The sequence below is a fragment of the Leopardus geoffroyi genome, chromosome D1 (assembly GCF_018350155.1).
Source record: "Leopardus geoffroyi isolate Oge1 chromosome D1, O.geoffroyi_Oge1_pat1.0, whole genome shotgun sequence".
In the NCBI taxonomy this organism is placed as follows: Eukaryota; Metazoa; Chordata; class Mammalia; order Carnivora; family Felidae; genus Leopardus; species Leopardus geoffroyi.
Window position 1 is genome coordinate 101,470,663 of NC_059329.1, and position 14,226 is coordinate 101,484,888.

Here is a 14,226-nt window from a genome sequence, read left to right on the forward strand (position 1 = left end):
TTCATGGTTTCCATCCATCTGATGAAATACATACTCACTTATCTAATGCTACTCTCTCTACTAGATCTTTCCACCTAGTAATTTCAATGTTTAGTCAAGACCCCCAGCAACACCTGCTTTCAAAAAGTTGATTTACTACGATTCTTATGAGCTATTCTTACTATTGTTGGCTGGAGGCTGCAGAGAAAACTACAGTGAAGCCAAAACTTCTCTTTCTAGGCTCCTCTGCTTTTCCCAATCGCCCAAACCTGGCTTTCATGTACACATATACATACATATATTTAAAAAAATAACATTTTTATTTATTTTTGAGAGACAGAGAGAGACAGAGCATGAGTGGGGGAGGAACAGAGAGAGAGGGAGACACAGAATCCAAAGCAGGCTCCAGACTCCGAGCTGTCAGCACAGAGCCCGACGTGGGGCTCGAACTCACAAACCGTGAGATCATGACCTGAGCCAAAGTCAGACACTTAACTGACTGAGCCACCTAGGCCCCCTGATATATTTAATTTAGTTACTTTCTTCCTACCTTCTTGCCTGGAGGTTACATCTTTCTCCCACCTTTTACAAAGGTGAAACAGTTCACGTGTCTCATCTCCTCCTGGAGGAACTTGTCTCCCCTTTCGATTCAGATTACTTGGATGTTTGCAAATTCTGCTTCCTGATAGACTCATGAAAAGTTATAATTGTGTAGATTGCCTGGATTTTTAAAAACATTATTTGCAGCTTTCTAAACCCAAGTGGAAGTGGAAATTTATTTATTTATTTATTTATTTATTTATTTATTTAAAATTTTAATTCCAGTGTAGTTACAATACAGTGTTATGTTAGTTTCAGGTATAGGGTATAGCGATTCAACAATTCCATTTAGTACTCAGCGTTCATCAAGATAAGTGTTCTCTTAATCCCCTTCACCTATTTATATACCCTTTTAAGTCCCATCCAGTGGGGTAATTTCAAATATCTCCTTTCTAGATAATGCCACATGTATAGTGCAATATTTACCTGGCATTCCAGTTCTGCATCTTGAATATGTAATGAAATTTCAGAATCAGCATAGATGTAACTGATAACACTGATCTCCTTTCTTCCTTTCTTCCTCCCTCTCTCCCCTCTCTTTGTCTTGACTTTTTATTCTGTCTTCATCTTATTAATCATCCACGCTCAAAACCTGAACATTCTACATGTTTCAATAAATGGAATAAATTTTGAAATCTAGTGGAAACCATTTTAAATGTATTCCTTTTTATTTCTGCCAATGACTTAAAGAAGATTTTTACTACTTCCGAAATTACGGGCTGGAAGCCAGATAATGCAGTTGGCAAAGTGAAAAGCTTAGTGTATTCTTCCATTCCATGTCACGATGTGCTTAAAAGCAGGGACAGACATCCAACATACTTTTCAGTTTTGCTTAATGGAAAAAGTGTCCTTGGGGCACCTGGGTGGCTCAGTCAGTTACTCTTAACTGACCTTCAGCTTAGGTCATGATCTCACAGTTCCTGGGTTTGAGCCCCACGTCGGGCTCTGTGCTGACAGCTCATGCCTGGAGCCTGCTTCGGATTCTGTGTCTCCCTCTCTCTCTCTCTCTGCCCCTCCTCAGCTCAAGCTCTGTCTCTCTCTCTCTCAAAAAAAAAAAAAAAAAGATAATAAACAAATAAGCGTTAAAAATAGTAAAAATATCCTTTTTTATGAAATAATTTCTTTTGAAATTGCTTTTCATTGCCTCTTTTAATGTTTGATCCTGGAACTGTAAGGTTATCGGTACGGGAAGCAATATTGTAGGGGGGGGGTCACTAAGGATAGTAGTGAGTGGTACCACTCCCATTTCAACCTTTGGATTCCTGGACCTGTGAATCCTGGCTCTGGGAGAACTGGTACCATATACTAGATGCTAAATGAGAGCATATATAGCCTTTATTTATGATCTTTATTGAAAATGTCTAAGAAGAGAAAGACACTAAAAACAAACAAAATATTTTTTGTTGTAACTTCTTCAACTGGAGACAATATACGTCATTCTTAATTTTTTTAATTTAATGTAAATTTAATATGAACAATACAATTAATTGATAAACCAATTTTTCTGAAACACTCTTTTCATTGCCTCTTTTACATCTTTGTTCCTTAAACTGTAGATGATAGGATTCAGCATGGGAATCACAATCGTGTAAAATGTTGATGCTATCATGTCATGGTCCAGGGCATAGCTGGAACTTGGTCTCACGTACATGAAGAGTATGGTTCCATGATATATTGACACTCCAGTTAGGTGAGAGCCACACGTAGAAAAGACTTTCCGCCTCCCTGCAGCAGAATGAATCTTCCGAATGGCCAACAGAATGAAACCATAGGAGATCAGAACTGTCAGGATAGTGACGATCTCAATGGAGCCCACGAGGTAGGAGAGCAGGAGCTGGTTTGTGTGAGTGTCAGAACAAGAAATGGCGAGGAGAGGAGGGATGTCACAAAAGACATGTCTAATTTCATTGGATGCGCAGAAGGACAGGCTGAATGTGGCCACGGTGTGTACGGAAGCATGCAAAATGCCACCCACGTAGGAAGCAACGATGAGTGGCACATAGACTCTGGGTGACATGCTCACTGAGTACAGGAGAGGGTTGTAGATGGCGACATAGCGGTCATATGCCATTGCAGCCAAGAGAAAGCATTCTGTGGTCCCAAAGGTAACAGCCAGAAACATCTGTGTTGCACATCCAAGGAATGAAATGCTTTTATTTTTTGACATGAAATCTACTAACATATTTGGAGTAATAACTGAGGAAAAACAAGCATCCACAGATGATAACACACTTAGAAAATAGTACATGGGATTGTGGAGCCGGGAATCCCCAATGACCAATGAAACTAAAACCAAATTCCCCATCATAGTAAAAAGATAGATTGCTAGAAACAGGAGGAATAAGATTGTCTGCAGCTCAAGCTTATCTGTGAAGCCCTTCAGTACAAATATGGTGACTTCCGTGTGATTCTTCATGTCGATACCTCATGGAACAAACTTGAAGATATTAATACAATTGTAATTCATATTAATATGATAAAAGTGGCCATTCGTATGACTCATGGAAAGTGAACTCTGTCCTCATATTTATTTCTTGGCAATGAATAACATCCCAGTAGTTGATGAGGAGACAGTGACACGATGGTGGATCAAAGGTTGAATGCACTCACTGTAGAATTAAATGGAAGAGTGGAGATTTTACTTAGGTCATTTCTAAAACTGAGGCCAAATGGGTGATTTACGACTGATTTCTATTAGCTGTTTTCCTATTAAAGCACAGTGCACTGCTATGTATGTTTTTCTTATAACATAAAAACGGAAGATAGTATATCAATGAACACAACATTGGAATTCACATCAGAATTCTAAACGTTTCGGCAAGTGTGTAAAATTATTTGCTATAATCTACTCACCTATAGCATTATGACATTAATATTTATCTCAAAACATTGGAACAAATATTGAAGAAAATGTGTTAATTAAATTAAATATTCAAATTAATTTAAAATAGAGAATATACTAAATTAGGTTAGTTTGACAGATTAACAGTCAATTGGATAGTAATATTTTAGAGGTTTAAATCTAAAAGCTTTCTAACTCCATTAAGTTATTTTGAACAGAACAAACCAAGACTGTTTTCAAGAATATGGACCATGATTGGATATAAAATTCTATGACAACATATGTTTCATTCAATGTGTTTTTGAAATACATATTATTCTTTGGAAGATAAATATTTGGTCATTTGTATGGGTTTTGGAGGTCTACATTATTGATAATGTATGTTTTTCTATTCTTTCAGAATTTTATGTTGAAAATGAAAGAATTATAATAAAAAAATAGGAAATCTGTTTTTTTTTCTTTCAGTATATTACACTTGATTATATAATGTTGATTTGGGATTCAGTGAATGAATAACTAGGTAATTATTATATAAAAGTAACAAATACATTCAGAAAATCAGTAATTAAAAATGTAACAAAAAATCTTTGCACTTAGACATTACACTTAATATTTAAAAGAAGAAATAGTAGCAAGAAATGAAAGCTAGAAGATGTAGAAAAAAACTTTTCAGGCATAGTGTCATGGTTAATCAAACTAGGAGTCAAAGTATTAGCTGAACCTGAATTCAAAGTTCCATTCTTTGCCCATAATATAACAATAGTTGGAGGATAGGTTTTATTCAAATTATTACACTTAAAATTTTTTTTATATATTCACCCATAGGACATGTGAATCAGTCCTGAGGGCACACAATCTGCGGCAGATAATATTTGGTTAATTATTTAAATTCATAATGCAAGTCGAGCCCTAGTTTCAATACATTGACATGGGTACCATCAGTAAGAGAGAGAGCCATTTGATTACAAATCATGATAGAAAAAGAGGAAAGTGAATCCAAGCAACCTTCTAGGAACGGTAAAGTCAGTATCACTTAGAATTGTCAATATCAGCAGAAAACATTTTCATAGATTATTGGAAAGATTAAATGCAGAGAAAACCAGAAAAACTCATCTGAGACATCAAAAAAAAAAAGCAAATTTAAGGTGAATCCTATGTACTGGAAATAAAAGTTACAACAAAACAAATTAAGACACTCAAACAAACCACTTATCCTAATTAACTGAATATTTTTGAGCTTCTTTAACATAATGAAATGCTTTTAAATATATCATTTCATTAAAAAAACAAAAAACAAAACAAAACAAAAAAACAAAAAAAAACAACCTTGGCTCACTAGGGTGGCTCAGTCGGTTAAGCGTCTAACTTTGGCTTAGGTTATGATCTTACAGTTCATGGGTTCCAGCCCCGTGTCAGGCTCTGTGCTGACAGCTTGGAGACTAGAACCTGCTTTGGATTGTGTGTGTGTCTCTCTCTCTGCCCCTCCCCTGCTGGCACTCTCTCTCTCTCTCTCAAATATAAATGAACATTTAAAAAAGAAGCAGGAGGATGGCTCCCCTCCTTGCGAAAAACAAAAACAAAAAAACAAAAAAACACCTTAATGAATTGACTGTGAAAACCTGAATATGTTTTTTCTTATGTTAGAAAAAAGGAAGAGTGCCTGGGTGGCTCAGCCCATTGAGCATCCAACTTTGGCTCAAATCATGATGTCATGATTCCTAAGTTCGAACCCCTCATCAGGCTCTCTGCTGTCATTGCAGAGCCTGCATCAGATCCTCTGTCCTCCTCTCTCTGCCCCTCGGTGCTCACACTGTCTCCCTCTCTCTCAAAAACAAATAAACATTTAAAAAATTTTAAAAAGGAAAAAAACGCCATGGGGAAAAATATGAATATTTACCAAAGGGAGGTTCAGATAAGAGTTTATGTAGATGAGGTAAAAACAGAAAAGAAAAAAAAAAAAAACAGACTTTCATCAATATGATGAAACCAATCTATGTTTTAATGCAGCAAAGAGTCACATGAAAAAGCTCAACCCCAATACAACTCGCGGCATCAGGTCAATGATATACTGGGTACAGGGACAATTACATAGATTTGGAATTTGGAGGTATGTTTTCTTCATTCAGCTCCATTAGTAAAAGTCATGTGTGATACCAGACTTTCTCTCCAAAGCAACCCTTCTTCTTTTTTTTTTCTTTAAGTTATTTTATTTCATTTTCAGTATAGTTATATTGTGTTATGTTAGTTTCAGGTGTATGATACAATGATTCAACTCTTCTTTCTTTTTTTATTTATTTATTTATTTTTTTATTATTTATTTTTGGGACAGAGAGAGACAGAGCATGAACGGGGGAGGGGCAGAGAGAGAGGGAGACACAGAATCGGAAACAGGCTCCAGGCTCTGAGCCATCAGCCCAGAGCCTGACGCGGGGCTCGAACTCACGGACCGCGAGATCGTGACCTGGCTGAAGTCGGACGCTTAACCGACTGCGCCACCCAGGCGCCCCATCAACTCCTCTTTCAAAGAGCAGTAAATCTAAGTGACAAAGTGATACAATAATGTACAACCAGGCAGACTAAGCATGTAAAACAATAAATATTTCAAGCCATTTTCTTTAAATATGCCCATTTTTAATAATTTTAAGATTTTCATATAATTAAATTTGCCATCAATATACTATTTTTTTAAATAGTAAATATATGAGCACAACACCAATGTTACAGCTACATCATTGAAAACCAACGGACCAGAGCCTTGAACTAGATATTTCATTCTTTAGCTACATGTAACACATTTTTTTCTGATTGCTAATATGTACTTAAACATTTTCCAGTAGATTAAATCCAGTGATTTATATTATGATTCTGTTTTTCCCTCTGCACACAATCTGTGTCTAGATTAGAGACTAGTTTTGTGAATTGCATGATCCATTAATAATAACAACAACAAAAACAAAAAATAAAAATGCACACACAGATCCCCATAATCCTATGTGTCACATTAGAGTGGGCTTAATTTTCTTTTTTTTTGGGGGGGGGGGGTAAATAAGATAATAAAAAATTACAATATTTAACACTTCATTTAAATATTATATAAAACTATCTTTCTGTTAGGTGAGTATAACTAAATCAATATTAGTACATATATCAGACCCAGACTTATGAAGAAATACTGTATTCTTAAAGAATTTAATAATGTATGATCAATATTTATAATTAATTTAAAGTCACTTCCAAAAATATAACTTTCATAGAAGGCAGAATACTCCAAATATTTTGGGCTCACTACTGAAGCTCTAAATTCACAAAGGAGTAGAGAACAGAGAACTAACATTTATTGAGCTGTAGGAATGGACTTTTGCACACATTACTTTATTTCCCTTTTGTAATAACTCTCACAGATAACAAGTGCCACAGCCAAGATTCAGTCTCAAGTGTCCTTCAGAGAGCACCCACTTTTCACCTTTTTTCATTGCTTCTTATTATGCCATAGCTTCATTCTGCAATTGACTTCCCTCCCCAGGACCTCCATTGGAATAAAACAAAATGTGTTTTTTTAAATGTATTTAAATATGTTTAAGTCATCAAGACAAGAGAAACACTATGAAATAAGTCGTCATCTGAAGTGGCCAGCAAAATAAAATGAAAGGAATTATTATTTGCCTTATTATATTAAAATATAATATAAAATATAATATAAAATATTATTTGCCTTATTGTATTAAAATATAAGTGCCCAGAGAGTTGAATGAGTTAAATGTTTCCTTGCCCTTGATTGAAACATTTTATCTTGTTTCACTTTGAACTGGTCTGCCTTCTGACATCAAGAAAATGAAAATATAGATGTATTTGGAGACTTCTAATTGCTTTTACAAATTCAAATTCATTATTTTCCATTTCTTTTGTTTTATTCCAGGAAGTGTTGTTATCCAATTTTTAGACAGATCTGCATAAGTCCAGTTTGTGAAGAATGTATTCTATTCACCTGTACAATAGGCAACAAGTAAAAGCTTTAATATTGGGGATTTCATCACATATTTGACCTTGATGTTTTAGGTTTCATTTCCTAAATATTCTGCAAATTATCTGAAAAATTCTCTTACCTACAGAACAGCAAAGGCAGGTTTAGGTACCTTATGAATGTAGTTCATTTAGATTGCTTATATGCACTTACTCAGCTGTTGATAAAACTCAGAGGAGATGCCCTAATGGGAATATGGCCCAATTATCTTCTGGTTCAAAATAGCAATACAAGGATTTCCTCAATAATAAAGAAGTAAGTAGTCTGGAGTAATGTACTGTATGTTAATATTATAGAAAATAAATAGTTGTTTGATCCCTGGTTTAAAATAATGCCCTAAAGATATATACAGACACTAGATAAAAAGTCTTTAGAACTGAGACATGCTCTTAATATACTAGCTCTGACACTGGGTTAGAACTAACTTCTCTGAGAATCAATTTCCTCATCTGGGCGATATAAGCCATTTTTTTTTTAATTGTGACAGGTCAGTAAACACGGTAAACTAAAATGATGTAAAACTACAATATATCTCCTGCAGAATCTAGCAGATGGATTTATAGTCAATGAAAGGTATTACACTTTTACTCTGTACAAATCATAGAGTACATGGGTTTGATGAATACATTTAGAAGTGTTCCGTCTAAGCTTGCTGGAAGATTGATCACTATTCAAGGTAATAAGACAAATCCAAAAACTCCCATAGAAATGTGGAGGAGACATTAAAAGTTTAAAGCTCTGTGGGACTTGATAAATCATGTAATTTTGTGACTACTAAATGTTAACGTAGTGTTTATTCAAATTAAATACAAATATCTATTGATTGGTTGACAAACAGATGTTTATCACGTATACACGTGCAGTTCACTCATACACACACATACCCCTGGGACCAAAATAGAGACATTTAACATTTTTATTTTTTTTATTTTTCTTTAATTTTTTTAGGTGTCCCCCACTCTTACACAGGCTTAATCATGTTACAAAGGGTCCGTAAAAAACTGGAATAGATCTCAGAAGTATGCCGTACATACTTGCTTTGGAAAAGACAGGGCTTCACTTAGAAGAAAAGCTGAGAATCATGTCAATTGAGTAAGGCAAATACACTAGGAAAGTAAGTTTCAACAAGGGAGGGGTCTTCTGGAAAATGCAGGACTTATAAAGGATTGCTAGAGCAATACACAAGTCTAAAGTGTAGAGTAATCCTTTACAAGGCAACATCTGCTGTGGCACTTAAAGTAGCTGTACAATAATATTTTAAGACCTTCATAAAAACATGAGTCATCTCTGAACACAAAGCTGGAAAAGCTACTTGATATATCTCCAACTTCACATGCGCCTCCTGATAGTCAAAATGCCCATCCTATTGACACATTGAATGAATCAAAGGCTTATTATTGAACTCTTTATAATTATATTTAAATTGCAAAAGGGTAAAAGTAACCAAATAATGTTCAAAAGTTACCAAAATCAGAGCATCAACCCAGGCCATAAGGAATCAAATGAACCACATCAAATACATCTTAATATAAAACAAACAAGAAAAATTAAATGACTGATGACTCAAGAATATCAAATGTATCAGAAATGAGAATACAAGATATCAGAAGGATGAGGACATATGCTACAAAGAACTCAGAATAATAAACCAGAAAATGGAAATAAGGCAAAATTTCAGTAATCAAGAGTAATTTAATACATAGAAATTTAATACAAGAGTGGATGGTCACTACTGAAAGCATAATTAAGAAAGAGAAGAGAAAGAGAGATGAAGAAAAATCAGTTTCAAGTAAATAATTAAGAGAATTAAGAATTTGATAGAAAATGACAGATGTAACAGTACTAAGATATAATTTAAAAAACAATAGAAATGTGACTCATACAAATATAAAATTGACATACAAAAATTTATAACTATCTCATTGAGTATATCAATAAAATGAGAGATATAGAATTTTTAAGAAATAAGGGTTTAGGACATTTATTTGGAAAAGTTACAATAAAATATTTAGTTTCCTTTTTAATTTTATTGAAAAAATGTACACATAGAAAAGTACATACATCTCAAGTGTATAGCTTGATGAATTTTTAAATTGAACATACCCTTATAAACAAGCCCAAGAAAAAGAACATTTCCAGAACCCAGGGAACCTCCTGTATTCTTCCAGTCGCTCTCTCCCATGTAAAGATAGCCATAGTATGAAACAGAGACTAATTTATGTAATAGCTAGTTTTTTTCAAGGACAGAGTTATTGCATTTTAATAAAATACAGAAAATCTACCATTTATATGTGCCAGTTACATGAATTTGAATAGACACACACAACTGTGTAACAATAACCACATTATGGGCAATAGAAATATTCCAAATTGTAGAATTGTGGAATTCCTTTGTTAATTTCTACAAAAATGCTTTTCTTGGTTTTAACTCGGGTTGCATTGAATATATAGATAATTTGCAATTACATTTAATTAATAGATCAGTATCTTCTTTATCCCTTTCTTTCTTTCATTCTTTTGTTCTTAAATTCAAATTCCATGACCAACATTCCCTATCTATTAATTTAGTCTCTCCAGGTGTTGAGCTCAGGCACCTATGTATTTTAAACACATTTTTGAATAATTTATTTAAGTAGATAGCCATGAACTAGTTTATAGATGAGTATACAAGATTTCCAAGACAAGACCCTGACCGACACAAAAAGTTTGACCTTTATCTCTGCCAGATCTCTCATATTTTGTTTATTACATAGAATATTAAATTTATCTATATAGTGTCCCATCTCTGCTTTCAATACTTCCTGTTTATGTATTCATATATTTTCTCCCTATTAAACTCTCAGTGAGCTTCGAGTATTTTTCATGCCACTTTAAAAGTTAAATAAATATAGTAATCTTTATTAAATGATTATGAAGTTTGTCATACCTTATTTTGAGACAAGTAAACAGGTTATGTTCTCAGGAAGAAAGAACTGGGTTTTAGAGAATTTAAGTCATAAACCCAATGGCGTATATTTATTTAGTATCTGAGCCAGGATTGTGTCCTGTAGCATTAGATTGTTTTCCAGCCCTATGTATTGCTCTGCCCTGAGAGCTATTTTATACCAGAGGCCAAAGTGTATTCATGTGATCATTTTTATCATGTAGCTCATGGTTCCAGAGCCACTCATTTACTATGAAAGAAACACATGAAATTATCTGGCTTTTCCGTCCCAGAAGATAATTACCCTATTTTCTCCTTGGAGCATCCCTGTGGACATCAAGAAGAGCTTGAAAGTCTGCTATAAAACTCCAAATGATCAGTGAGCATAGGGTATGTTAACTGAATGAGAAGTTCATTTCCACAGGTAAGAGGAAAGTGTTTCTTATTACTTACAGAATTCTTCAGAAGTCATAACCTTGAATCTCAAACCAGATTCCAGATTATAATATTTAAATCTGAGATGGAAATTTCTAGTTAACTGAGAATTAAATTAAAATTGAACAAGGAAATTCCAGGGAACATTACAAGGATAATAGGAAAGACTCCTTGCATGTTTAGGTCAACAGATTTGGAAATTAGACATTTTATTTCACTTTCTTGATGGAATGTAACAGCTGGAATAAAGGTAGTTGAAATAAAGGGATGTATTACAAATTTAGGAAAATTATTAAATAGAGAGCAAATTAACTATAAACTAATCATCAGATACATGCCAGTTGAGGATCATAATTTGTTTTTCTAATGCAAACACATAAATGAATTTTAAATTTGTTTTACTGGTTAGCTGCTTGCTGAAGAAGCCACTTCAGTTTTATTTTCTTTTTTTTTAAGTTATGGTCTGCTTAAACTTGATGGCTTTATAAAAGAATTCAAACACACGAGGATGTTATTTTGTATTGTTTCCAGAATACAACCTTTCCAGAATTATGGCATATCAAAATGAATTGCAACACAGTCAACTGCCCATAGCTTATTTTTTAATCATTACAAAAGTTTATTTAACAAAAGGTTCAATATGAAAATGCACATAATCTGATTTTTATATTGTAGTAAGACAGGTGCTATGGAGAGGGGACATGTGGAAGCCATTTTGATTTCTTCTGATGAACACACACGTTGTTTATATTCGTTCCAAAGCTTCTAACATGATGATGCTATTTCCTCGTATACCACCATTCCAATACTGCTCTGTTGCCCACTAGCTGCCATTTGCACACATCCATCTATCACAAAATTCATAAAGGGATTGAACCCCTGCAATAGTCCTTGGACATGTCTGCCATTTGATTTCAATGATAGTTTCTTGTCCACAATTTTTTTTTTCAACTCGGGAGGGTGAGCTTTGTTCATGGTGTCTACTCGACCACCTCAAAGATGCCCCCAAATGGAATTCATGGTGTCCTTCATGCTCCCGCTAGACACAGCTGCAAGTGTGGGACAGAGAAACCTGGTCTTCAATCCTGTCTTTGCTTCTAACTATCGGTATGACCACGGCCCGGTTATAGGTCAGGCTGTTTCTCAGTTTTCTCATCTATAAAAGGATGCTAAATTATTTAGTTTGCAGGTTGCTATGCAGATGACATAAGATAATGTACACACAATTTTTAACCCTCAGTAGCCACTTAATATCATGTGGTTGCAGCTATCATTGCTGTCCTTCTCAACATTTGTGACATTGTTCTCATAGATGTGCCCTGTGTATGTTTTCTAACTGTATTACAGGTGAAGAATTGAAAAAAATAGTCTTCCAGATTGGTCTATTTTGTTAAAATTGAGAGTTTGTATTTTTGTCTATCTAATCTCTATCTCCTAAAATGAAATGAGCTAGATAAGGAAAAAAATTATTATGGACAAAATCATCAGGGGGATGTAAGTAGACATACTATCATTTTTCTGACATGACCAAAGTACAATGCAATGATAGCAATGAATTTCCAAGATGCCTGACACCATAGAGTATTGTGAAGGTCAGAGAGGGCTGCCCTGTATGACAAGGGCTAATATCTAAATCTAACATCCTATATTGTACTCATTTGTGAATATTTTGAATTTAAATAATTTTCACACTGTATTTCTCATTTAAATGCATCCCAGGGATACACGTGTAGTTGGTCCCATTTTAACAACTGGACGCACACACACACGCACACACACACACACACACACACAAGGAATTTCACACACATTTTACAAAATCTAGGACTAGTAACAGGTATGTAATTTTTATTATAATATTTTCAGATTTTTAAATTTCTATATTCATTCATATTTGAAGATTTTCAGATGATCCAATATGAAGCAAGGTGGGAGAAAATTTAACAGAAAACAACTGGAAATTAACCCAATAATTAGCATAATTTGTTTAACATGAAAAATTTAAAAAAAAATTTTTTTTTCAATGTTTATTTATTTTTGGGACAGAGAGAGACAGAGCATGAACGGGGGAGGGGCAGAGAGAGAGGGAGACACAGAATCGGAAACAGGCTCCCGGCTCTGAGCCATCAGCCCAGAGCCTGACGCGGGGCTCGAACTCACGGACTGCGAGATCGTGACCTGGCTGAGGTCGGACGCTTAACCGACTGCGCCACCCAGGCGCCCCAACATGAAAAATTTAACCAACAACTTAATAAAATAATTTCTTTATTTACGCAGGATAATGTATCCTCTGGGACACAACTTCTTCATCACTGCCTTTTCCTTCACTGACAAGGATTTCAACATGTCCTTCTAAGAAACAAACATGAGAATACATAAAGTGGGTTGTATTTTCAAAAATATCGCCTTTAAAACCTGCAAATAAACACTAAAATGCCAGGGTTGACATTGGATTTAGATTTATACACAATTAAGTTCAAAAATGTAACTGAGTTCAGTACGTTTATATTGACGGGTTTCACAGATGATTTTGAGGTGCAAATCTTCCTCTTTTTACTATTTCTAGCAATCTACCTTTTTACTCTGGTAGGAAATTTGGGACTAGTTATATTAGTCATTGGGGATTCTCGGCTACACAACCCCATGTACTACTTTCTGAGCGTATTGTCTTTCCTGGATGCCTGTTATTCTTCAGTTGTCACCCCAAAAATGTTGGTCAATTTCCTCGCAGAGAATAAAGCCATTTCCTATGTTGGATGTGCAGCACAGATGCTTCTCTTTGTTACTTTTGGGACCACAGAATGCTTTCTCTTGGCTGCAATGGCATATGACCGCTATGTCGCCATCTACAACCCTCTCCTGTACTCAGTGAGCATGTCACCCAGAGTCTATGTGCCACTCATCGTTGCTTCCTACGTGGGTGGCATTTTGCATGCTTCCGTACACACCGTGGCCACATTCAGCCTGTCCTTCTGCGCATCCAATGAAATTAGACATGTCTTTTGTGACATCCCTCCTCTCCTCGCCATTTCTTGTTCTGACACTCACACAAACCAGCTCCTGCTCTCCTACCTCGTGGGCTCCATTGAGATCGTCACTATCCTGACAGTTCTGATCTCCTATGGTTTCATTCTGTTGGCCATTCGGAAGATTCATTCTGCTGCAGGGAGGCAGAAAGTCTTTTCTACGTGTGGCTCTCACCTAACTGGAGTGTCAATATATCATGGAACCATCCTCTTCATGTATGTGAGACCAAGTTCCAGCTATGCTCTGGACCATGACATGATAGTCTCAACATTTTACACGATTGTGATTCCCATGCTGAATCCCATCATCTACAGTTTAAGGAACAAAGATGTAAAAGAAGCGATGAAAAATCTGTTTGGTAAAAATTGGTATGTCAATAAAGTCTGCTTTTCACATTGA

The 14,226-nt window shown here is 35.1% G+C and overlaps 2 protein-coding genes and 1 pseudogene across 2 annotated transcripts; 1 reads left to right on the plus strand and 2 right to left on the minus strand.

Annotated features, from left to right (window-relative positions):
* Positions 1 to 2,062: 2,062 nt before the first annotated feature.
* Positions 2,063 to 2,995, minus strand: LOC123602669 (olfactory receptor 5T2-like). Its single transcript, XM_045487133.1, has one exon. The coding sequence runs from the start codon at positions 2,993 to 2,995 to the stop codon at positions 2,063 to 2,065; it is 933 nt and encodes a 310-aa protein (XP_045343089.1).
* A 165-nt stretch (positions 2,996 to 3,160) lies between these two features.
* LOC123600521 (olfactory receptor 1094-like) lies at positions 3,161 to 14,226 on the plus strand. The gene is made up of 3 exons (XM_045482557.1): positions 3,161 to 3,174; positions 8,179 to 8,196; positions 13,269 to 14,226. The coding sequence occupies exons 1-3, from the start codon at positions 3,161 to 3,163 to the stop codon at positions 14,224 to 14,226; spliced, it is 990 nt and encodes a 329-aa protein (XP_045338513.1).
* LOC123602671 lies at positions 11,546 to 11,775 on the minus strand (annotated as a pseudogene).